The following is a 25264-nucleotide window of genomic DNA, read 5'->3' as shown; positions in this document are numbered from 1 at the left end:
TGATATTCAAGGATGAGTTAAGGAAACTGGAGATGTTAGCCTGCAGATGGCATGCCTTAGAGGAGACAAAAAAACTCGACTGTTTGAAGAGTGGACATGTGGAATCAAGGTTAGATTGGTGCTGCTCGGCTCCAAAAAATAGAGCTTCAGAGAGCCAAGGATGGTAGATTGAGAGTTGGAATGGACTTTAGAGGCCAGCCTGTCCAAACCCCCATTTTATAGTGAGGAAGTTGAGGTTAAGTGACTTGCTCATAGTCACATAGGCAGGTTTTAGCCCCTTGTAAGAAAAAATGGTCACGATTAGAGATGAACCATTCAATTAGATTCAACCAACAAACGCCAAGTGCAGTGGTAGTACAAAGGGTGTGTGCTGCATTCTGCAGGATCATCCGAGGGTACGGAGGGTACGGTGCACACACTACCAGGGATCCGGAGAGGCCTGGCCTAGGAGGATGCCCCAGCCTTGGGGAGATGGATGCCCTGGGTGCTGGAATGGGCATTTACGGGCCGGGCTGGAAGCCCCTTTGCTCCTCCCGCCCGCAGGGGGGCGCTGTCTGCTCGGAGCCCGCCGGAAGTGGCTGGTTCCCGGAGCAAGGGGGGAGGAGAGGAGGAAGCAGGAGTCCTAGGATGCTCCGCGTGTCCGTGGCAACCGCCGCCGCGTGAGGAGAACAAGAATGGGTGAAGCGGGAATTTGGAGAGGGTCCGCCTCTGCCCTGCCGCCTGGCCCCGGCGCTCACGTCCCCGGCTCCCCGGAGCTCGCAGCCGGCCTTCCGGCATCGCTTGTGGAGCTCTCCCGGCCACTGGCCAGGAGACGCAGGGAAATGGCCGAGGCGGCTCCTGTGCGGGTGAGCCATTTCCCCGCGGCCACGGAGGGATACGGGGCCTGCGGTGACCCCGGGGAGGCTCGGGAGCGGACCGTCGGGCATCTGGGGGAGGGGCTGAGAAAAAAACAGGGAGGTCCGTAACCCTAGGATGCCTGTGGCAAAATCTTGGTATTTGGGACAGAAAAAAAAAAAGGCCATTGTGTTATGTGTATGTTCTGGAGCCTTTGGGGAACCTCTCTGTTGTGCTTTAGAGAACCCACCGTTGCGACCTGGCATTTCCCTGAGGCTTCAAACGTACCTGGTGGAGGCCGTTTTAACATCCTCTCCGTGTAGAGAATAAAAGCAAAAGACAGTATAGCCCGTGAGATTCCTATATATGGGAAACGTTCTCCAACTAAGGCCTCCTCTAACATTGCCTCATGCAGCATGGAGGTGACCCTGGGTTCTCAAAGGCTGTGACAGCGGCAGATTCTGCAAAGCTAGAAACTTTGAGTATTGCCAGGTGATAGATTGTTGTATGTCTCTTGTGTGAGGACCAGCTTACCTAAATTGAGAAAGATCACTGGCTCCGGAGCCAGAGAATCTAAGTCCAAATCCTGCCCCCACCACTATCTCTCTGACCTGGGTGAAATCACTTCAAGTTTCCTGGGCCTCAGTTTCCTTCTCTGTAAAATGAGAGAGTTGGACTCGATGGCCTCTGAGGCCATTTTTTGGCCAAAGCAATTTTGTAAGACCATCTGTATAGGAGAGTTTTAGTCTGCAAAAGACTAAAAAAAAAGACTGTTGAAGAATAGGGATAAGTACTAGAGACTGGACATATGATTTAATTAGTTTAGGGAACTTCTAGATGAAGAAATTCTTTTTGCCAGTAAAGAGTAGCACACTCTCTGCAGTTTATAGTTTTAAGTTACCTGAAGCATTGAGAGGTTAAATAAATGGCCCAGAAATGACAAGAATCGGTTCTTGAACTCAAAGTCTTCTTAATCTTGAGATGAACTGCCTATCCATTATGCTGTGCTGCTTCTCTAACCTATTGAAGTAGGTATTTTAATGTAAATACTGCCTTTATATAATGAATATGACTGGCCACTGGGACCTTGAGATTTAAGGTAGGAAAGCAACTCCAGCCATGCCTCTTGAGGTTACATTTAAATTTGCAAACTTTTTGTGTTGTGCTCCACTTTAAAAATATTATTTATTTATTGCTTTCTTTCCATTCTCCTACAATGTGACAGAGGACTAAGGACCTAGAGATTTTCCTTTCTGGGATAAGACTTCTTGCCCCTATTCTGAAATATGACTAGGAGCCTGTTTAGATTTCCTTTCCCCTGTTGTGTTATTCTTCCCTTGGCAAATGATAGTCATTTAATAAATGCCTGATGACTGGACTTCTCACTCTGTAACAAGAGGGTTTTCCCCTTTTGCAGTTGGAATAGGTTCCATAGTAAAGATCTTCCATTTCTACCAGGTTTTTGCACCATTTTATTGGATGCCAATTATCCATTTTTCACTGGCTTTCTGTCTTACTGAAATAGATTAGAGCCAGTTGTGGACACCTCTTCAGGCATAGGTGTGACACAGAAACTTGCAGGTGAGATGTAGAAAGATGGAAGAAAGACATTTAATCTCACAAAACCAAAATTTATGTGTTGCACTTAATGTTTCAGAATTTAGAAAAGTTGATGATGCTTCTGGTCACTAAAAACTGGATAGATAGAATACAAGCAGCCTATAGCTGCAAGGCCTTCCTGGTCTTATAAAAGAGTTAAATCCCTTCTACTTACTGTGATTACCAACACTAAAATTTTTGTGGTATATGGGAAGGAGGGTCAGCTGTCTTGGAAAATGCATTCACAGATCTCTTCTTGTAGGGCTGAAAGGCACGAAATCACCTTCAAAATAGAGATCCTTTTGTGAGAACAAGTTCTCATTATCCTGTTTGAAGGAATGGAATTAAATTGTCTTTTTAAAATGAGCTAGGAGATAATGTGTCTGGGATGTCATTGAAGCAAAAACTTACTTGGCTTCCAGGTGCCTATAAAGTTTGAGGATGTGGCTGTGTATTTCTCAGAACCGGAATGGAAGAACCTGGACAAGTGGCAGAAGGAGCTTTACAAGCATGTGATGACTGTCAATTATGAAATCCTGTTCTCCCTGGGTAAGATATATTCATTAGGAACTTTGTGAATGTCTCTTAGGGAATTAGAAGTTAGCAGTGATTTCATGAGAACATCCAATCCTTCAGTCTCACAACTTCCCAGAAACCCAGACCATATCTGGGTTTCTACAAACCTACTTGTTAATGCTTTGTGGGAATGCCTGCAGTGTTTTCGGTGACTAACAGAGCTTTGCACTTAATGTTTCTTGGATTTGCTCAAGCAATGGAAAAACTAGCATTGTTGTTATAGTAATAATAATACTTACCCTTCCATTGATTAAGCAGCAAACTCAAGAAGGAATATGTGAAAGGAATGGAATCAGAAGGTGACATTGAGCCTTTTAGCTCTCTTTTTTGATACAGCTATGAGACTGGTAAATAAGGAGACTCCATAGATATAATAATATAATGTGATACATTATAGACATAGAATAGTACCTGACCATGATATAACCCTTTGTAAAAACAAAGCACTTTACATTCTCTCACTTGAGACTCACCACATGCTATTAGGTAAGTACTATAGGTAATACTGCCCTCATTTTACAAGTGAGGAAATGGAGACTTAGGGAAGGTAGGCAACTTGCTCAGGGTCACACGATTAGGGTTAGAATTGAGATTCATACGCAGATCTCTCCTTATTCTAGCTTTAGTGCTCATTCCACTACAGAAATGCTGCTTCGAATGGCATGTCTTGATTTCAGCAAGGCATTTATCAAAATTTCTGGTGTCTTTGTGTAGGAGATAAAAAAATGTATGCTAGATTAAACTGTGGTCATATGGATTTTTAGCTAGTTAACTACATCTAAAGACTGCTTCATTAATGAGTTGATGTCCGCCTATAGGAACATTTTATTCCTTGCAGTGTGCCACAGGACTTTGTTCTTAGCCCTCTTTCTTTATTTGTCCAGACCTATGATTTCATGGATATAGGGAGTTTCCAATGAAGAAACTCCGTCTACCAGTGCAGATCAGCAACTAATCTGCAACCTATAATCTTAGAGAGTTGCCTTGGGGTACTGAGAAGGTAAGTGATTTGCCCAGGGTCAAAAAGCCAGTAAGTATTAGAGGTAGGACTTGAACTGAGCTTTTTATCCAGTGCTTTGCCATGCTGCCTCTTCCTTAGCCCTGTCCTGTTCAACAGGTTGTTATAAACAACTTAGATAAAGATATTGAACATCAAATGTACAGTGAAACAAAAGTAGTTGGGAGAGCTAATGTGGTGGATGACAAAATCAGGATTTTAAATTTATTATCAACTTGCATGATTATCTGAAATAAGCAGGATGAAATTTAACAGGGATAAATAAAAAAGCCCAGCATTTAGGTTAAAAAAATTGCTTAAATCCAGGATGAGAGAGAGCATTAATTTAACAGTCATTCATGTGAAAAAAATCTTGCTGTGATTGAAGGATGACTGAACAAATTATGGCATGTGAATGTAATAACGTACTCTTAAGTGAGCAGAACCAGGACAACAGTAACAATGAGAAGAAAAACAACCTTGAAAAGACTTCAGAACTCTGATCAGTGCAATGACCAACTATGATTTCAGAGCACCAATAATAAAGCATGCTACAAATCAGACATAATTTTTTGTGATGAGGGAATTTGTATTTGTTTTGCATATTCGTTACAAAGGTTTTCCTTTTCTTTTTTTCAGTGATGGGAAGAGGCAGTGTTGAAGATAAAATAGATTTTTTTTCCTATTTGAAATAAATTTTTTTTAAAAAATCTTACTACACAGGAACAGTTAGTTGTTTATAAACCCAATCTTAAGTAGCTTTAGTTATAATGCATGTTCTAATTGCCTGTCTAATGCAGAGTGACAGTAGTTTCACTGTGCTCTTTATTGGTCAAACCACACCTAGGGAATTCTGCTCAGTGCTAGGACCATTTTAAGAGAGACATTTACCAGGCTAATCAGAGTCTAGAGGGTGATGATGAAGTTAGTGAAAGGATTGAAAATCATCTCATAAGGAAAGGTTAAAATAACTAAAGCTTTTTTATATTGAGGGGGGAAAAGATTTATTGTAGATACAATGACTTTTCACGTATTTAAAGGTCTAGTATGTTCAAGAGATAGTAGACTTATTTTGTGTTGCTTCAAAAGATAGAAATAACACTAATGAGTGGGAGTTACAATGGATTTTGAATCAGTATAATTACTGTTGTAAATAACAATAGAGAGTAGCTCTGAAAGTGATGGTTCTACAAAGGGTGATGTAGAATTAGGCTCAGGGAACTATGAATTCTGGAAAAAGTCTTATTGAAAGTCAGTGATTGTCATAGTCTGACAGGGAAGAAGATGCAGTAATTCACTTTGGAGATATAAAGTCTATTTTTTTTCCTATTGACATCTGTAGACAGAATGAGGCTTTTCATGGTTGAGTGAAGGATGCTGAAAAATAACACTACTGTTGCCCAGTTATTTCATGAATCCCTTCACTACATTTCCTAAGTTAGCCTCTTTCTCATCATGTCTAAGTCATGGTAAATGAGGCAAATCATTCGATATTTAAATGATAAATCATCATGCTAGACATCATAGGAGACATAACATAGATATAAAATACAGTCTCGTCTGTCAGTTTACCATTTTGTTGAGGGGACAAGACATTTACATGAAGCCATCATGGTGAGGGAGATAGAGTGATTCTATGGAATGATGCTGGACTGAGACTCAGAAGATCTCCTGGTTCTGCCATTAGTTCACTCTGTGATCTGACCAAGCCAATTCCATGGACTGAACCTTTCTTTCCATATGCACCATGAGGACGTAGGGGGAAGGAAATGAATTAGGTTATCTTTAAGAGCCTGTGAGTCTAGTAGAATCTTATTTTGGGGTATATCATAGAAGTGACACGTTTTGAAATAGGGACTAAGCATTCTAAGAGTTCAAAGAAGAGACCTTAACACAGTCTGGAATAGGAATTGCTTCATGGAAGAAGTAGATCTGGAGGAGGGCTTTGGAGGAAATGATGCCATTTGGAAAGGCATTGAAAAAATAGTTGAATATTTCATCTCTGTGTTTAATAATTGCTGTCGTTATCCAAATGAAAATTGATTGAAAAGCCTCAAGGCATGAGCAAAAGTAGAGGCTGCAAAGGACACCAAAGAGACTTTCTTGGAGCACAGGGTTTTCTTTGGGTAGTATTGGCGAATAAGATTACACGAATAGGTTGGGAACAGTTTTGCAGAGGGACTTGAATGATCTAGACGAGGAATTTGATCTAATGAATTAATGGCCAATAGATTTAATGTGTTGACTAGTGACCTTAAATTAGAACATTTTCAGTAGAATAGTGAGAGTAGGAGCCAGAATTATGGTGGATTTACAAGATTACATGAACTGTTAGTACTTTCTGCTCCTCAGCATCCTGTCTAGTACCTCTGGTACATGATACTTAAGCTGTAACCTGGGCCTTTTTCTCAACTCTTGACCTCAGTTAATCTAAAACTATGTGCCAGGCACTGTGCTGTGTGCTAGGAATGGAAATACACAGAATGAAATAATCTCTACACTCAAGATGCTTATGTTCTAATGGAGGACATAACAAATACATGTAAAAATATGTAGCATAAACATAAAGTGAATAAATACAAATATATATAGTAGTTAAATATAAGATAATTTGAGAATGAATGAAGCGTTTATTAAGCATTTGATATGTGCAAAGCACTGTGCCAAGCTCCAGAGGTATGAATAGAAAAGACAGTCCCTGCTCCCAAGGAACTCACTTTTTAAAAAAAATTTTATTTATTTTTAGTTTTCAACATTCACTTCCATAAGATTTTGAGTTCTAAATTTTCTTCCCCTTTTGTTCCTCCTCCCCCCCCACCCAAGACAGAGGGTAATCTGATATAGGCTATACATATATGTTCCTATTAAACATATTTTCATATTAGTCATGTTGTAAAGAAGAAATAGAACCAATAGGAAAAACCACAAGAAAGAAGAAACAAACAAAAAAAAAAGAGAGCAAATAGTATGCTTCAATTTGCATTCAGAGTCCACAGTTCTTTTTCTGGACGTGGGTAGCATTTTCCATCATGAGTCTTTTGGAGTTGTCTTAGATCATTGCATTGCTGAGAAGAGCTAAATCTATCAAAGTTAGTCATCGCACAGTGTGGCTGTTATTGTGTACAGTGTTCTGGTTCTGCTCACTTTACTCAGCATCAGTTTATATAAGTCTTTCCAGGTCTTTCTGAAGTTTACCTGCTCATCATTTCTTATGGAACAATAATATTCCATTACATTCATATATCACAACTTGTTCAGTCATTCCCTAATTGATGGGCATCCCCTCAAACTCTAATTCTTTGCCACCACAAAAAGAGCTGCTATAAATATTTTTGTACATGTGGGTCCTTTTCCCATTTTTATGATCTCTTTAGGATGCAGACCTAGAAGTGGTTTTGCTGGGTCAAAGGGTATGCACAGTTTTATAGCCCTTTGGGCATAAGGAACTCACGTTGTCATGGGGGAGATAATACCCATGGAGGGTTTCATTTGCAAGGCAGATGAAAATGTTCCATGGTCCTTAGGGTGCAGCAGCAAAACAGATAGTAATTCTTCTTCTTTAACGTCATCTCCTTTGATAAATTCATATCAGTGTCAGATGCTGAACCATTTAACAGTACCAAAAACTTTGATGACAAGAACTTTGTTTTCTAGGTCTTTAGTAGACGGGGCAGTAGCCCCTGCAGGAGCAGTTGCCAGGCTGCATCTCCACAGGAGTCAGCATGTTGACTGTGGGCTCTGAGCTCGAAACATTGCTATCCCAGAGGCTCTTAGGTTCAGGGTCCTGGGTTGTCTCCATCAGGGACTGAGGGGAGGTGGTGGTTCAGATAGTGGTGATGATTTGACTTGCCTGAAACATGCTACATCCTGTCTCTTCTTCCAGGTGTCTTGCTGCTTCACCTAGACTGACTTACTTGCCCTGTGAGTGGCAGGAAATGAGTTGGGAAGGAGGGAACCAATAGTTGGGGGCAGAAATAGATCAGGAAAGGCTTCATGCAGAACATGATATTTGAGCTTTATCTTAAAGACAGAGACTTTGTAAAGGTGGAAGTAAGGAGAGAGTGCATTACCAGCATGTTGGATAGTGAGTGTGAAGTAAAGGAGATATGAGTGTAGTGTGTGTGGAACAGAGAGAAGACCAATTTGGCCAAATTAGAGAGTTCAGGACAGGGAATGATGTCCCATGAGGCTGGAAAGATTGACTGGGGCTAGATTGTGTAGGTCTTTGAAAATTAAACAGAGGTTTATATTGTACATGGGTGACCACCCATTTATATAGGTGGTTACTCAGGTTATATAGAGCAGTTACTCAGATCTCAGCCTCACTATTCAGCCCCTGGGCTGGATGGTGATGAAAAATATTATATAGAGCATTGAAGAGAACTTTTAAATCAGGACCAGTTGCTTTAAAATCAGATTTGACCTTGTGATAGGTAGTGATGTCATCAGTCAATTCATGGATTGTCACATAACTCTCAAAGCATTCTTGAACCAAAATTTAACTGACTTAAATACATAAATATGTATTTTGCATTTGACTTGGAAATCAGTGGATGTCTCAAAACCAGAATATTTAGTGATCGCTTCTTGAATGTGATCCACTTTTTTCTTTATTCGCCAGTGTCTTAATTTTTTCTTACCATCTTTAATGAGTCAAGAGAACCTTAGCAGTCATTGTCAGTGTACTCAGATTTCTCGTTTGAAGAAATTTAAGTAACTCTTTGTGATCTCTGTACAGACTCTGCCATTCCCAAACCAGATTTGATATCTCACATTGAGCGAGGTGAAGAACCATTCATTAGAGATCATGGGAACTTAATGAAAAGAGAAATGGCCATTAGATATGGTCCTGATAAACAACATGACTTGAAGAGTGCTTCTACACATCTGTTACGGGGTGAGTGAGAAATTGTGGCTTTGAAATAGTGAAGTTTTTTCTACACTATTCCTTGGATCTTTTCTGTGGTGTTTGAACTAAGCTTTATTTTGGGGGGAAACTAGATTAGCAGAAGTAATCTGCTAACTGGGTATAAGAAAATCCTGATATATTCAAAATTTGGTGACTGACATTCCATTGTTGCCCTGGCCTGCCTTAGGGTTTTTCCATTTGCTGATAGGTAAAGTGTTTTATTGACCTACTGAAGTAGGATGCTAGACAAAGACACAGAGAGGACAGGGAATATTATGGAGGGAGTCGGGGTCAAGAGAAGAGTCCTATATACTCTGTGAGTCCAGATTGATAAGATTATCTAATTTGGTTTGGTCTTATATATAGGAAGGAAATAATATTTTTTTTAATATTCTACTTTAAAAAAATTTTTTTAAATTTTATTAATTTATTTTGATTTATCAATAATCACTTCCATATTCTTTTGAGTTTAAAATTTTTCTCCCCCTTCCTCTCCACCACCCTCCCGAAGATGGCGCACAGTCTGATATAGGCTATACATTTACATTCCTGTTAAACATATTTTCACATTAGTAATGTTGTAAGTAAAAATTAAAACCAATAGGAGGAACCACAAGAAAGAAGAAACAAAACTCAACAGAAGAGAAAAAAAATAGCAATTCAACTTCCATAGTTCTTTCTCTGGATATGGATAGCATTTTCCATCATGAGACTTTTGGAGATGTCTTAGATCCTTGTATTGCTGGGAAGGGGTAAGTTTATCAATATTAGTCATCGCACAACGTGGCTGTCATTGTGTACAATGTTCTCTTGGTTCTGCTCACTTCACTCAGCATCAGACCATACAAATCTTTCCAGGTTTTTCTGAAGTCAGCCTGTTCATCATTTCTTATAGCACAGTAGTATTCCATTACATTCATATACCACATCTTGCTCAGCCATTCCCCAATTGATGGGCATCCTCTCAATTTCCAATTCTTTGCCACCACAAAAAGAGCTGCTATGAATATTTTGTACATGTGGGGGAAGGAAATAATATTAAAATAGTCCCACTGAGGGCATAAGTCACTGTGCTAGGAAAAAAATAGGCTGAAACCAACTATTCAGAGCCTTGTGGATGAATCCTGACCTTAGTTGAAATATAAAAGGGGACATATTTTACCCATTGATGTGCCTTCCACAAAGCCTACAATCCTTGGCCTCTTTCGCCTACTATTATTTCTGCCTTCTTACTCTCTAGATATCTGCTTTCTCTAAGTCCAATTTTGAGTAGCTAACTACTATTGAAGAAAGTCATGAAACCAAAATGATTGTATCCATTATAAATTTATATCTCATATGGAGCTTTGCAAATTCTCAGCCATTCGTTTTTCATCAACTTATCCCATTTCCCACAATTTTTGTTCTAAGCCTTTTCTGTTCTCAGACACTGGTGTAAGCATTCCTGCTTCTTCCTTAGGCGTCTGTATATAAGAAGTGCTTAAGCATGACTCTTACACAAAAAATTAGTTTGGTCTTGTCTGGAAACAGCTTTTGGTTTTTGTCAGATGACTGGCATAAGAATTTGCTTAATGTTGGGTCTCCCTGTTTTCACAGGAAGAGGAATGCTAGCTAATGAATTATTCCTACCTGCTTCATGATTACCACTGTTTCTCTTTTCATCTGTCACATCTGTGGCCTTTCTTGTTAGTTAGACCCATGTTTCCAACTGCTTGCTCAATTTCTTGACCCAGATTTTCTGCCAGCACTCAGTATACATAAAGGTGAACGCATCCTCTCCCCCCCCCCCATGCACACAGTGTGCTTCATTTTGGTTAATTCTCAGTTGTCCATGCTGGAACCATGGATTTTTATTCTTCCCATTATCTCTTCCCTCAAATCCATTCCTTTATATTTCCATTGACATATCTTAAGAAGGCCCTCATCCCTTCTCATTTGAATTCCTGCAATAGTTTACTAATCAGTCTCCTTGCCTCCAGCCATTCCATCTTTCCCTTTGCTGACCAGTTAATTTTCTTGATACACTCACTCATCTAACTGTCATTCCACTGCCAGAATCCCTTCAGTGGCTTTTGTTGTCTCTTTGATGGAAAAGATGTACACAGTAGGAATTAAATAACTTAGCTTTCTTTCTGTTGTCTGTTAACTTTATTCTGTCTGTCTTAAGAAGTGGTCTTATTCTTCATTCTTCTTGCTCTAAACATAGATTCAGTTCTTAGTTGTTCTTAGTGGTTTTTCTCCACTGAGGCTCTGCTCCATGATTGTGGCCCAGGATTGTTGAAGGTAGGAGTTATAATCTGCATTAGTTGGAGGGGGGGTACCCACACTGATGAAATCACATGTCCTTGAAGAAGGAAGGAGCATTTCTCACATAACTCAGATCATTCTGACCATTTCCATTTCCCCTTGAACTTCCCTTTTGTTGTTTTCTGTGCATTTTTAAAAATGCTTTAGTGACACTTTTTTGGTTTTTTTATTGGTATCCCTGTTAGCAATGAAAGACATGACCTCGCTGTTCCCTGTAGCTCCTTGCCAGAATAACTTGACTCTGTTCTGAAATCCCTGGATTTATACATAGTTCATTGGGCTCTTGTAATACCTGTAGCTTCCCTGAAAGTATCAGCTATCTACAGTCTTACCCTTTCTTTTCTTTAGGTGCTATAATAATTCCCCAAAATAATTTAACTAATTTGTCTCCATTGTAGCCTCTGCCAAGCATGACAGGGAAAGATGGTGCTTTGAAGAGAAATATTACATATACTATATATCATTATTATAATCCTCAACAAAGTGAATATTCATGTTTGTCTCTTTTTTAATTGATCAAAGGAGAGTGCCATCTCCTTCAAATAATATATTTAGGTTCTAAAAATATACAATTTGTGCTTTCGGCCATAAGGATTTCCCTGCTCAGTACAGATGGCTCTATTTTGAAAGAGTTTGGCCCTTTTAAAGGCATGGTATATTTTAAACATTTAAACAATGTAAAACAGTTTTTGAATAGAGATATCATGTGTCTTCTATATGTTATATCAGAGTACAATAGATGTAACAGTCAGGAGTTGAAGGAAGGAATTATAACATAGAAGTGAGTAAGGACAGGATCTGTGTTTTTCATTTCAGGGGACCAAAAAGTTGTGAATATTGACAAGGAAGAGTGTCATTTACATGGTCTTCAAAGCCAGGAGCCATCTAGACCTTTGTCAGATAAAAAGGCAGAGTTTTGCCATAGACCTGAAGTCATGTGGAAGAACCAGTACATGCAGGACACACTTCCCCCAAAAGGAAAAAATCTGTAGGACTAAACCATCCATCCAGAGTGAGGGAGAACCATGCCACAAAAGCCAGGATTCACCTAAGGTCCAGGAAACTCCCCCAGAACAGAGAGTCTACCCCTGTCCTGTCTGTGGGAAAAGTTTCCAGGTGAATGACCACCTGGTAAGCCATCAGAAGAGCTGTTGCCAAGAGCAGCCATGCAAATACCCAAAGTTCAAAAAGCAATTCAACAAGCCATCTGATCCCCAGCTACCCCAAAGAATTCAATTAAGAGAAAAACATTTTCAATGCAATGAGTGTGAAAAGAGTTATAGGCGCCAAGTAGACTTGCGGAACCACCAGCTTGTGCACACAGGTGAGAGGCCTTTCCAGTGTCCTGATTGTGACAAGAGCTTCCGACAGAAGGGACAATTACTCAACCATCAAAGTTTGCATACTGGGGAGAGACCATTCCAATGCCCTGACTGTGACAAGAGCTTCCGACAGAAAGGACAGTTGCTCAATCACCAGCGTCTGCACACGGGTGAAAGGCCCTTCCAGTGCCCTGAATGCAAAAAGAGCTTCCGTCTGAAGGCTGTCATGAAGGCCCACCTAGGATTACACAGTAGAGAGAGGCCATTCTCCTGCAGTGATTGTGGAAAGGGCTTCACCCAGCAATATAAGCTCACTGAACACATTAGAGTACATAGTGGTGAGAAGCCTTATCAGTGTCCTGAGTGTGACAAGAAATTCCGCCTGAAGGCAGTCATGAAAGCCCACCATCGAAGGCATAGTGGAGCAAGACCATTTTCTGACTCTGGTCTTGGCAAGGGCTTTACCAAACCATCTTTACTCAGTACCCACATCAGAAATCTCATAGGGGAGAAGCTCTTTAAGTGCCAAGAATGTGACAAGGGTTTCTGCCAGAAGAGGGACCTTCTCACCCATCAGCTTACACACACAGGAGAGAAGCCCTTTCAGTGCCCTGAGTGTAAAAAAAGCTTCCACCTAAAAGCTGTCATGAAGGCCCACCAGCGCTTACACAGCAAGGAGAGGCCATTCACCTGTGCTGATTGCGGCAAAGGCTTTACTAAGCAGTCTGCACTCACAGTTCATATCAGAGTGCACAGTGGGGAGAAACCATTCAGGTGTTCTGAGTGTGACAAGACCTTCCGCCTGAAGTCTGTCATGAAGGCCCATCAGCGCAAACACAGTGAGGAGAGACCATTCACCTGCAATGAGTGTGGAAAGGGCTTTATTCAAAGGTATAAACTTACCACTCACATGAGAATGCATACTGGAGAAAAGCCCTTCCAGTGCCCAAAATGTGACAAGAGTTTCCGTTTAAAGAAATACCTCCTCAAACACCAGGTTGTACACACTGGTGAGAGACCCTTCCAGTGCCCTGAGTGTGACAAGAGCTTCTGTCGGAAGGCTTACATGAAAGTCCACCAGCGCCTCCACAGTGGGGAGAGGCCCTTCTCCTGTGGTGAGTGTGGTAAGGGCTTTGTTCAAAAGTATAAACTCACTGAACATTTCCGAGTACACACTGGTGAGAAGCCCTTCCATTGTGCTGAGTGTGACAAGAGCTTCCATCAGAAGGGCCACCTACTCAACCATCAGCTTGTACACACAGGAGAGAGACCCTTCCAGTGCACTGAGTGTGATAAGAGCTTTCGTCTGAAGGCTGATATGAAGGTCCACCAGCGCATTCACAATGGGGAGAGACCATTCTCTTGTTGTGAGTGTGGCAAGGACTTCACTCAGAAATCTGCACTTAATACCCACCTCAAATTGCATGACAAGTTGAAACCCTATAGTGTCCTAAGTAAGCCAGAAGTTGATCCTAACAGTGCCAGCCGTTCAGTTCATTAGAGTTTTGTTGGAGTTAAGACAGAATGAGAATTGTAAGAAATGCAGCAGAACTGTGACTGGCTGGGAAAATACAGCAGTGGGCAGAGCAGCCTAGTAAGCAGAAGAAATTTCATTGGGAATCACTTGAAGTTTGGATCTCAGAACTCAGAATCAGTACTTGGAATTTGTAACCCCAAAATATGTTAGCTTTACTCACCAGCTATACCCAGGCTACTATTAGGGTCATCATGTAACTTCCAAAAAGTGGCACTATCTACCTTCAGCTTCTCAATGGAGAGAATATATTCCACTGAAAAACAGCCAGTGCAGCTTATGAAGAATGAACAAGTGCAGATGTTTTAACTATACTGACAAACTGAGATGGAAAGTATTAAAACCAAGTCATCAAGTACATCAAGAGGCTGAATGGATATCTTTATGGAATATGTATCTAAAGGTCCAAGAAAATTAGAACATCAGTCCTGAAACAAATATTAGAATATTGAAGGATTTGAAGTACTAGAAATTAGGAATTAGTTTTGAGATACTTTCTTATTTAAACGACTAAATCTCCTACATATTGCAGGAGAGACCTAGAAAAGTAGGCCTTCATTTCCTCATATTGACTGAGATGCTCAAAACTGTAGAGAGTTCTAGGAGCACCAGGGGGAAAAAAGCCACCAAGATCATACCATCTTGCTGGGAATGAGACCAGAAGGTAGCAGATTCTTGAAAACTCTAAATGAAGGCAGGAGAAATATTCTTTACTAGCAGTTTTAAATGGCCCAGGGATTTCCTTATGTCATTAAAAACAATCAACTGAAGATAAGGCAATGGGAGTCAAAGAAAAGAACTCAAAGGTAAGGGGTGATAAGAAGAGTTGGAATGATGCTGACAGAAATGGGGTTGTTGGGGAGGGAAACAATTTGCTGGGAGATGATGAGTTTGGATTCAGAAAAATGAGGTGATAGTAGATTATACAAGTGGAGAGGGACTAACTTGTGAAATGTGGAATTGGATGTTGTCATCTGTTCTTAGCCTTGGTTTTGTGACAATCTAGGGTTTAACTCTTTCAAGGAGTGTCACCTAATTCTCTAAAAATTCTTCAAAATAAAAACTAATTTACTTTGTAATTGCATATTACATGCCACATGGCATTTGTAGAATAAAGGGGTGTTTGAAGAGAACAAACAGTAGACTTTTAAAAATCTAAAATAATTTGGGAATCAGTGTACTAAAGAGTAAAAGGATATTTTGTCTATAACTTCCCAAGACTCCATTTTATCTCTTCATATGCAAGAGATCCTGTGATATAGGGGGAGGACACTAAAATAGTCAACAGACCTGGGTGCTAGTTCTGGTTTTATTATTAATTAAGTGGGTGGTCTTGGACAAGATTGTAATCTCTCTAATCCTCAATTCATTTATCTGTAAAATGAGTGAGCCTCACTCAATCAGATTTTTTGATTCCAAGGTAACTTCAGTGCACACTTTTTCCATTCAGGTGATCATTAACAGTTTTAACTGTGAATAAGTTTTTCAGATGTAGTATTAAAGGATATAAAACTACTATGATGTGGCTTCTTTGTGCAGATTCCAAACCAGATTGATGTCCAAGATTGGATGAAGGGAAGGGATGTACCTCAGTGATAAAGGAAACTCAATTAAAAACAGAAACAGCTCTGGTACTGAAGAACAATGTAATTTGGAGTCCTTTGGGGGTAAGTAAGATAGGATTATGACCATGAAATACAGACCTATTCCTTAAGGTGATGAAGTGGACATAGCACCTGAATTTTAGCTATGTGATCCTTTGCTAGCTCAGTTTCTACATCTGCAAAATGAGAAGAATGGTACTGTTTCTGTAGTCTTTGAAGATGCTACATAAATATTAGCTGCTATTATTATGAGCTGAGCCTTATATTTGAAGAACATTGCACTAGCTGGCAAAGAGAACAGAGATCTAAAACACTTCTATTTTCAAGTCATTAACTCACTGGGTATAATTGGCCTTTTTCTTTGTGGGTCCTCATTTTTCCTATCTGTAAATAGGGGTTTCTATAAGTAGGTATGATATCAGTATGCTGTTGATCTACTCTACATCATGCAAGAATGATTGCAAGAAAGAGCTGTTAAAGGAACGAAGGCCCATGTCCTCAAAGAAAGCTGTCTTCCATGTCATACTTGATAACATTTTTATTTGAATGCACCAGGATGAGTTCTTTATTTTTCTTGTCAGATTTGGTGAACTTAAAATTTTGGATTAGCAAATTAAAAAACCACTAGCAGAGAGGAGCTATGTTTAAGCCTAGAGACCCAATAGCTTATGGGTTAAATATGTAGTGCAGCCTGCTTGAGATTTTAGCCAAAAACAGTATCTTACCTAATTAACAGGTGGGGAAGTAGGACTAACCAGCCACTTGTCACAGCTACTACATTGCACAATGGAAAGAGTTCTGGACTTGGAATTAGAGGACCTAGGTCAGCACACCAAGTCTTCCACTTTCAGCCATTGTTATCTTGAACAAATCATTTAACCTTTGGGCAATGTTCCTCAACTGTAAAATGACAGTTTAACCTAGATTGGATGACATCTGAAGTTCCTTGTAACCCCAGTTCTATGACCACAAGAACAGGTATCATGCTAGCAAGTATTGAAGCTGAGTTGTAATTGAATAACTGAAATAATGCAATTCATAAATTTCTGATCACATATCCTGCTGTTGAAAAACTTGGATCTCTTGTTGTGAAAAGAGAGCTGAATTTAGTTAGCATCAGAGGATCTGAGTTCATATCTTGATTTTGCCACTTACTATGTGCACCTGTGTGCAAATGACTTAACCACTTTAGTTCCTATTTTCAGTATCAGTAAAAGAATGACCTCTGAGGTCCCTTGCAGCTCTAAATCTATGACATACCCTGGGTTTCTTGAACTGAGTATGTTGATAAGCAAATTTCGTTTCTAGTGGTTTATTAAGCCAAGACCTGTATAGGTCATAAGGAGTCAGTGGTTTAGGGTGATTTTAAAGTTAGCTCATTGCTCAAACAAAATCTCATTGGTGTGGGATGGAGGGATAACATATCCTAAACTAAGTTTAAGATTGTAAGTATCATAGTTGACAAGTTGGAGTCCTAATGTAACTTGTCATTCTTGACAACTGTTGTTTTCTTCTAGATAAGCAGGAGGCAGATCCCTATCCCCTCAGGTAAGACTTGTAGGAATGAATAATATTAAATCAAAGAAAACAGGAAGGTGGCCATCAAGTCCTCTGTTAGCACATTGATAGTCTTTTGATAGTCCTCCACTTTCCCTTAGTCTCATGTTGTTGTTGTATGAAAGTAACATTGGTGGCCACTTAGTAAACATTTATTAAGTACTTGCTATTTGCTAGGCACTCTACTAAGCACTGGGGATACAAAGAAAGGCAGAAGGCAGTCTACTTTGGGACTTCTCCACCATACCCCAGGAAGCTCATTATTAGGATAACTTCATCATCCTCTACAATTTCATCAGCCTTGGGACTTCACCTCCTGACTACCCTCTGCCTCTCTGATTGGGGGGGTGGGGCCATGAACTCCAAACCTCCATTTTAGGAGAGAGTTCATCTCAGGCATTTCATTTTTCACTTGGCTGTTTTGGAACTTCTCTGACTAACTTCACTATACCCTTGCATTGGGTACTTTCTCTCTCCCCCTCCCTCTATTTTTCAGCTTCCCCATTAGATTGTGTAAGCTCCTTAAGGGTTTCATATTTTTAGCACAGTGCGTGGCACAGAGGCACTTAACAAAACTTTATTTTTTATATTCTCTGCTTTCAAGGCGCTCATAATCTAATGAAAAGAGACAACATAAAAAGAAACTGAAAGGGGGGAAGTAGGGAGGGTATCTGGCATTGCTGGTATGATGAAGTCCAGGAGAGTGCCGCCTGGTAGGAAATAGATGATCCCCTTAAATGGAGGCGATTACCACTGTCCACCCTCTAACCTCTGAAATCAGAGGAAGAGAGCAGCCCCTGGGGCAAGAAATACTGAGGAGTTCCAGGGTTGCAATAATCTTGCAGGATGATGAGATTCTGGAGAGCACTGATGAAGTCCAGGAGAGTGCGGCCTGGTGGGAAATGAGCAACAAATAAGGACACAAATTTCCTTTGAAATGAAACAAAGGCTGCGTGTGATGCAGTATGCAGTCCTGGCTACTGGGGAGGCTGAGGCAGGTGGATGGATCCACCTATGTTCAGGAGTTTTGAGCTACAGTAGGGCTAAAACAGATCAGTTGTCCATACTAAGTCTGGCACCAAAATGGTGAGCCCCAGACAGGGGGACACTGGCCCATAATGGAAATAAAGCAAATCAGTGCTTCCAGGTAGATCAACAGTGGGGTCAGGCCCATGCGTGGCTGCTGTACTTCCAGCCTAGGTGAGATAGGGAGACCGAGTGTTAAAAAAAAAGAGAGAGAAAGAAAAGAAACCAAAGTTCCTTAGGTATCCTCTCTGTTCATTAAAAAACTCTTGCTAGACCTATATCAGATTGCACACTGTTTTGGGGAAGGAGAGGGAGAAAAATTTATGGAAGTGATTGTTGATAAATCAAAATAAATTAATAATAATAATGATAGTAAAAACTCATCATAGAGCCCTCGCTTTTTTTTTCCTGAGTTTAATGGTAGTAGAATCACATTTCTCAAGCCTCCCTACTTGGTGTCTGTGCTTTTCACTTAGATTGGAGAAAATGTAAAAGGGATATAGTTATTGTTCCTTGAATAATTCATTTCAGGTACTATCACTGCTAATTCCCTCCCTTCCACCTCCCTACTCCATATCTGTGGGCTTTGTAAGATATGGACTTGGTATTACTGGACACTTAGGGACCGTGTCTCACTCTGACCCTGTTGTCATTAGGCCTGTTCTTGTATCTAATACATGTTCTTAACATGAAGTTTGTGAACTTAAGTGGGAAAAAAAAATTACATCTTTATTTTAGTATAAATGGTCTCCTTTGTAATCCTATGTATTTTATTTTTACTTATAAACATTTTTCTGAGGAGTTCATAGCTTTACCAGACTGCCAAATGTATCCATGACACAAAAAGGTTAAGAATGTTTACTTTTATATGACTGTCCAGATTAAACAATCTTGATTCTATGTTTACTTTTGGTTTTAGTGGTGAAAGTTCCATTTCTGATAAGAAAACTTTAAAGGAAATGGATTCTCACAATAGCAGTGGTCACAGTGTTGTCTTCTCATTTTGTTAGTAACATGGAGAGGCTTTTTGCATTTCCAGTGCTCCAAATGTGACAAGTTTCTCCTTGTGTTTCATGATAATCCAGCAACAATTGCATTGCCATTGCTGGAGAGTCCCATCAGCAGAGGAGGAGCACAGGGCATGAAGCAGAGCTACATTCAGTCACCTGGAGAAAACCTGGAGAACATACTGGGAGGTTGTCCTTGCTTTTCTCTGAACGTTCAGTTCAAAGGACTTCGTCTAATGTCATTTATTCCTGTAAGAGAAATTGGCTGAGGATAATGATAATGACAATATTAATATTTATACCACCTGCCTTCTCACAGGGTTGTTGTGAGGAAAGCACTTTTTAACATCTTAAAGGTTATATAAATATGAGCAATGGTAAATATGCAAATACTTGTTCATTGATTGATTGGGAATAATTGTATTATGTTTAGGTTTAAAAAAACCTCTAGACAAAATTTTAGAGAACTGTGTACACTTAGGAAAACAGTGATTGCTGGGTTCCCTTGTTACCTGTCTCTGCTGGTACAGAGTGACCATTTTTTGTGTTCTCAGGCCATCAGACATGTGACAAAGTGGAGTTCCTCTACAGGGATCAAATACAGAGCACTATGTGCCAGGTTTTTAAAAAAAATAAACTAAATCGCACAGTGAAGTCCTAGAGCTCAATGAATGGGAAGCAGTCATGTGATTGCCCTCTTGCTGCTACAGAATGTGGTCCCAATTTCTGTGCTAAAACCCAAGTCCTGTTTCAGGTGCTGGTGTGATCAGCAAGCTTGTTCAGTTTTATTGTGTTAATTATAGCAATAAGCAAAGTATCTGTGAATCCAAAAAGTCTGTTTTCATAATTGGAAAAGGTTCAACATCCTCCTTGGGGTACTCTAGTGGAGTTTTGTAACTCAGTTAATAACTGCTAGGGATTCCTGCATCCCTTAATCGTTGTATGGTGTTTGTACACGATGGAAATGATTTTTGAAGACTAGAAAGCCCTAATGCTACTGGCAAATATGAGTAAGAGCACCAAGAGTCTTCAGCTTCCTCCAGCAAGGGACAGAAAAAACCCTTAATGGGGTACATGGTATTGAAGGAGCTCAATCCTAAATTAGAACTGCAGCTAACAACTCTCTCTGAGCAGACGCAAGTTGTTAAGTCCATTGTAACCATGTTGAAATGCCTGTTCTAATCCACTCTCAGCGCAGGCTCACATGGATGTGCTTTGAAGTATAAAACATTGCACAAAATGTAAAGCATTATCCTTATTTGGGGATTTTTCTTATATCTTTGCACTAGGTGGCACACTATATAGAGCCCTGGCCTGGAGTTAGAAAAGCGTAATTTCAGTCCAGCCTCAGATACTCAGATACTGTGTCACCCTGGGCAAGTCACCTAACCTGTTTACCTTACCTCAGTTTCCTCATCTATAAAATGAGGATAATACTAGCACCTACCTTCCAGAGTTGTGAGGATCCAATGCATTAATATTTGTAAAGTGCTTAGCATAGTGCCTGGCAAACACAGAAGGGACCACAGAAATGTTTTTATTATTATGTTTTGAAGTTTCTATTTGTCCTCTGTCCACATAATGAATATGAAAACCACTCCCAGGTTAGCTTTTTTTTTGGTTTGACTGCCAAACTTGTTTCTAATTTTTATCTTCCTTTTCCTTCTGCCTTGAATTCTTTTGTTGTTCAGTTGTTTTTAGTAGTGTCTAACTCTTTATGACCCGATTTGGGGTTTTCTTGGCAAAGATACTGGCATGGTTTGCCATTTCAATCTCCATATCTTTTATGGATGAGGAAACTGAGGCAAACAGGATTAAGTGACTTTCCCAGGGTGACACAGCTAGTTAAATGTCTGAGGCCAGATTTGAATTTCTACTTCCCATTTAGCCCAGTGTTATCCATCTTTCATGCCTTAACTGAAGTCTTTCTTCCAGGAAGCTTTCCCTGACTAACCTGACTCATACTGTTTTCCTTCTTTTAACTCCTTCAGTGTGGATCACTCATTTGGCACAGAATCATACACTGTCATTTATTTCATGTATGTAGTCATTGCCTTTCCAGGGTAATTTAAAGTTCCACCAGGACATGGACCAGGTCCTGTTTGTTGTCATTTTTTAATAATATTTTTATTTTTTCACCTAATTACATGTTAAAACTATTTTTTACATTTTTTTTAATTTTGAGTTTTAAATTCTCTCCCTTCCTTCCCCTTCCCTGAGCGATTCAAAGAAAGAGTACTCTTCAGTCAGTATTCAGACAACATCAGTTCTTTCTCTGGAGCTGGATAGCATGTTTCATCATGAGTCCCTTGGGATTGTCTTGGATCGTTGTACTGCTGAGAATAGCCAAGTAATCCACAGTTCTTCATAGTACAACGTTGCTATTACTATGTACAATGTTCTGCTGGTTCACCTCATTTCATTTTGCATCAGTTCATATATGTTTTTCCAGATTTTTAAAAAAACATCAGGCTTGTCATTTCTTACAGAACAAAAATAATATTCCAACACAATCATATACCATGGATTGTTCTGCCATTCCCCAACTGATAGGCATCCTCTTGATTTGCAATTCTTAGCCACCACAAAAAGAGTGGTATAAATATTTTTGTACATATAGTTCCTTCCCCCTGCTTTTTTTTTTTTAATCTCTGGGACACAGACATGGACTTGGTGTTGTTGGATCAAAAGGTAGGCACAGTTTTATAGCCCTTTATGCACAGTTCCAAATTGCTCTCCAGAATGGTTGGATCAGTTCACAACTCCATCTAGTGTCCCAGTTTTCCCACATCCCCTCCCAACATTTATCATTTTCCTTTGTTGTCATTAAAATGGTACCTCACAGGTGTCTTAATTTGCATTTCTCTAATCAATAGTGACTTAGAACATTTTTATATGACTTTAGATAGCTTTGACTTCTTTGAAAACTGCCTGTTCGTATTCTTTGACCATTTATCAACTAGGGAATGACTTATATTCTTATAAATTTGACTCAGTTCTCTATATATTTGAGAAATGAGGCCTTTATCAGCCAAGTCCTGTTTGTTAAAGGAGCATCCAGATTTTAATCAGAGACCTTTCAAAATGTTCCTTATTTCCCCTGCCATCACCTTACTTTGAGCCCTTATTTAATGTCACCCTTAAAATTCTGTAATTACATAATAAAAAGCCCCCTGCCTCCAGTCTTTTCATCACCAATCTATCCTGTCCACTGATATCAGACTTATATTATTTCTTATTAATTTATTTTGAATGATCAACAATCACTTCCATAAGCTTTTGAGTTTTAAATTTTTCTCCCCACCTCCCTCCCCAAGACTACGAGCAATCTGATATAGGCTATACATACACATTCCTGTTAAATATATTTTCACATTAGTGATGTTGTAAATAAGAATTAGACCCAATAGGTGAAACCATCAGAAAAAAAACAAAACACAACAGAAAAAAAAAATGGCAAATAGTATGCTTCTGATGAGGGTTGAGAAGTGGGGACCCCTCAAAAAAAAAGTACAAAGTACAAAATGGGTCATCTGGAATGAATTCACAAACTCAAGCAATCCTAAGTTGCAAAAAGTTTATTGTTACACTTTTCAGCGGGCAAGGATTCTTAAGGAACCTGCAGTCTTTAAAAGAGTATAGCTAAAGTTTATATGGTATAAAATATGATAAGATGTGTCAAATATGCTAACTAGGTGATTCAGGGCGGGATTAGGGAGTGGGAGTGGTCAGTTCTTAAAGAAACATGCACTTATATCTACTGTGCAGGCATTTTACCCAGAGTTCACTGGGAAAAGCCCACAAGGGGGGGCCACGTGGAGGTGTGGTTTTAGGCCTGCTACATCACCAACTAGAGTTCAGGGGTAACAGAGTTGTCCAGTCTGCCACCAATCAATGTCTTGTTTGACAAGATAGATGTAGGGAGTATACATATGTCTTGAGTCTAGAATACAGTTAATGAGGAGCCCAGGATGTAGATAATGAGGTAGGGCGGTAGGAGATAGTCCAGTGAGTAAAAATGTCTTTATGACCCAGTGCAAAGCCAGTTCAAACTAATAAATCCTTCAGGTGCTGTTTGGAACTGCACCAGGGAGAGAGATAAGGGTCTTGCTGGGGCCCACTCATGAGTAATTGCTAGGCACAGTGCCCCTGGGCTGGGGAGAAACTGTCAGAGACAGTGTTTCTGAGTCTAGAGAGAAATTGGGGTCCAAGTATAAGCACCCAAGCACCCCAACACTTCGATCAGCATTCAAACTCCATAATTCTCTGGGTGTGGATAGCATTTTCCATCATGAGGCCTTTGGAGATGTCTTAGATCCTTGCATGGCTGAGAAGGGCTAAGTCTATCAAAGTTAGTCATCTCACAATGTGGCTGTTACTGTGTACAACATTCTCCTGTTTCTGCTCATTTCACTCAGCACCAGAGCATACAAGTCTTTCCAGGTTTTTCTGAAGTCCACTTCCTTATCACTTCTTATAGCACAATAGTATTCCATTATATTCATATACCACAACTTGTTCAGCCATTCCTAATTGATGGTCATCCTCTCAATTTCCAATTCTTTGCCACCACAAAAACAGCTGCTATAAATATTTCTGTACACATGGGTCCTTTTCCCATTTGTTTGATCTCTTTGGGATATAGCCCTAGAAGTGCTATTGCTGGACCAAAGGCTATGCACATTTTCATAGCCCTTTGGGCATAGTTCCAAATTGCTCTCCAAAATGGTTGGATCATTTCACAACTCCACCAACAATGCATTAGTCAGACTTCTATTAAGGTAGTACTTTGATCCCGTTAAGGTTTAACTTTCAGTGATTTCCACTGCTTATGTGATCAGACCAAACTTACTATATTCAAGACCCTCATTTCCGGCCTTCCTTCTCAGTGACTAAAGTTACAGAAACTGTTTTAAACTGAAATATTGTGCCGTTCTCTCCAACCCTTGCAAATCTACCTTCTCATACCTTTTTGCTTTTTGCTTATACCTAATCCCTGGAATGACGTCGTCCTCCTTTGCTTATTTAAATCCTCGTCCCTTTTTTAAGATTTAGCCTGACTGCTTCCCTGACCACCTAGAACTATTCTTGGAATTTCTTTACACTGGTACCATTCCTTTGGCAATTAGGTCTTCTCTTGAACAGTTGATTAACTTGCATTGTTATTAAGATTTTTTTTTTCAGCTAGATTGGAAACTCCTTGAGGGGAGGTAGCCTTGTCTTTTACCTCTTATGTATTAAATGCTCAATAAATGACATCCTAAATAATAGATCTATAATCTACAATTCAATCTCTGTTGCACAAAACACCTTTTGCCCTGATTCCAGTACCTTAACTCACCAGCTATTTTGACGATCAGTTTGTCCTCTGGGACACTTAGCTCCATCTCTCCTGCCCCTAAGCCCTCAGACATTACTTCTTACCTCCTTTCTAGGATTCCTTAGGAATCTAAGCCAGGCCTACTGGAACACATATTCTGAGATTTAAGAAGTAGTGCATTTCAGGGAAGTGACCCAGGTTTCTGCAAACATTAAAATAGAGCCTCAGTAGAAAAATAAATAAAAATAAAATATGGCCCAGTCTTTCTTAATTGTAGTGTCTTCTACTACTCCCTATTAATTCTTGTTTGTACACAGTTTTTTACATGTTGTCTATCTTATTAGCCTATGGGCTCCTTGAGTGCAGAGACTGATTTTTGCTTTTCTTTGTATGCTGGGATACAATAAATGAATGAATAACTAAACAAACATACACATACGTATATATAAATATATTAGCATATATTTATGTATATATGTATACATATACATGTTAGCATTTGTGTATATATGTATATACATAAATGTATACATATACGCATTTGTGTGTATGTATACACAACTCTTACTGTATATGTGTATATACATACCATACATATACATGCAATCACAGGAGCATTAATTGTATATATGTATACTGTAAAACTTATGTATATACACATATACATGCTAG

At 39.6% G+C, this 25264-nt stretch overlaps 1 protein-coding gene across 1 annotated transcript; it reads left to right on the top strand.

The window, feature by feature from the left end:
• Positions 1 to 600: 600 nt before the first annotated feature.
• LOC110201661 (uncharacterized) lies at positions 601 to 24544 on the top strand. The gene is given in 8 exon segments (XM_020977486.2): positions 601 to 845; positions 2856 to 2982; positions 8745 to 8903; positions 12039 to 12190; positions 12192 to 14884; positions 15618 to 15745; positions 17200 to 17230; positions 19351 to 24544. Coding segments are annotated over 5 exon segments (2463 nt in total). The 5' UTR covers positions 601 to 674; the 3' UTR covers positions 14046 to 14884; positions 15618 to 15745; positions 17200 to 17230; positions 19351 to 24544.
• The last annotated feature ends 720 nt before the right edge of the window (positions 24545 to 25264 follow it).

Source organism: Phascolarctos cinereus, unplaced genomic scaffold (genome assembly GCF_003287225.1).
Source record: "Phascolarctos cinereus isolate Bilbo 61053 unplaced genomic scaffold, phaCin_HiC Scaffold_1;HRSCAF=81, whole genome shotgun sequence".
NCBI classification, from domain to species: domain Eukaryota; kingdom Metazoa; phylum Chordata; class Mammalia; order Diprotodontia; family Phascolarctidae; genus Phascolarctos; species Phascolarctos cinereus.
The sequence above is the reverse complement of the archived record's forward strand: the minus strand, read 5'-3'. Positions and strand labels throughout refer to the sequence as shown.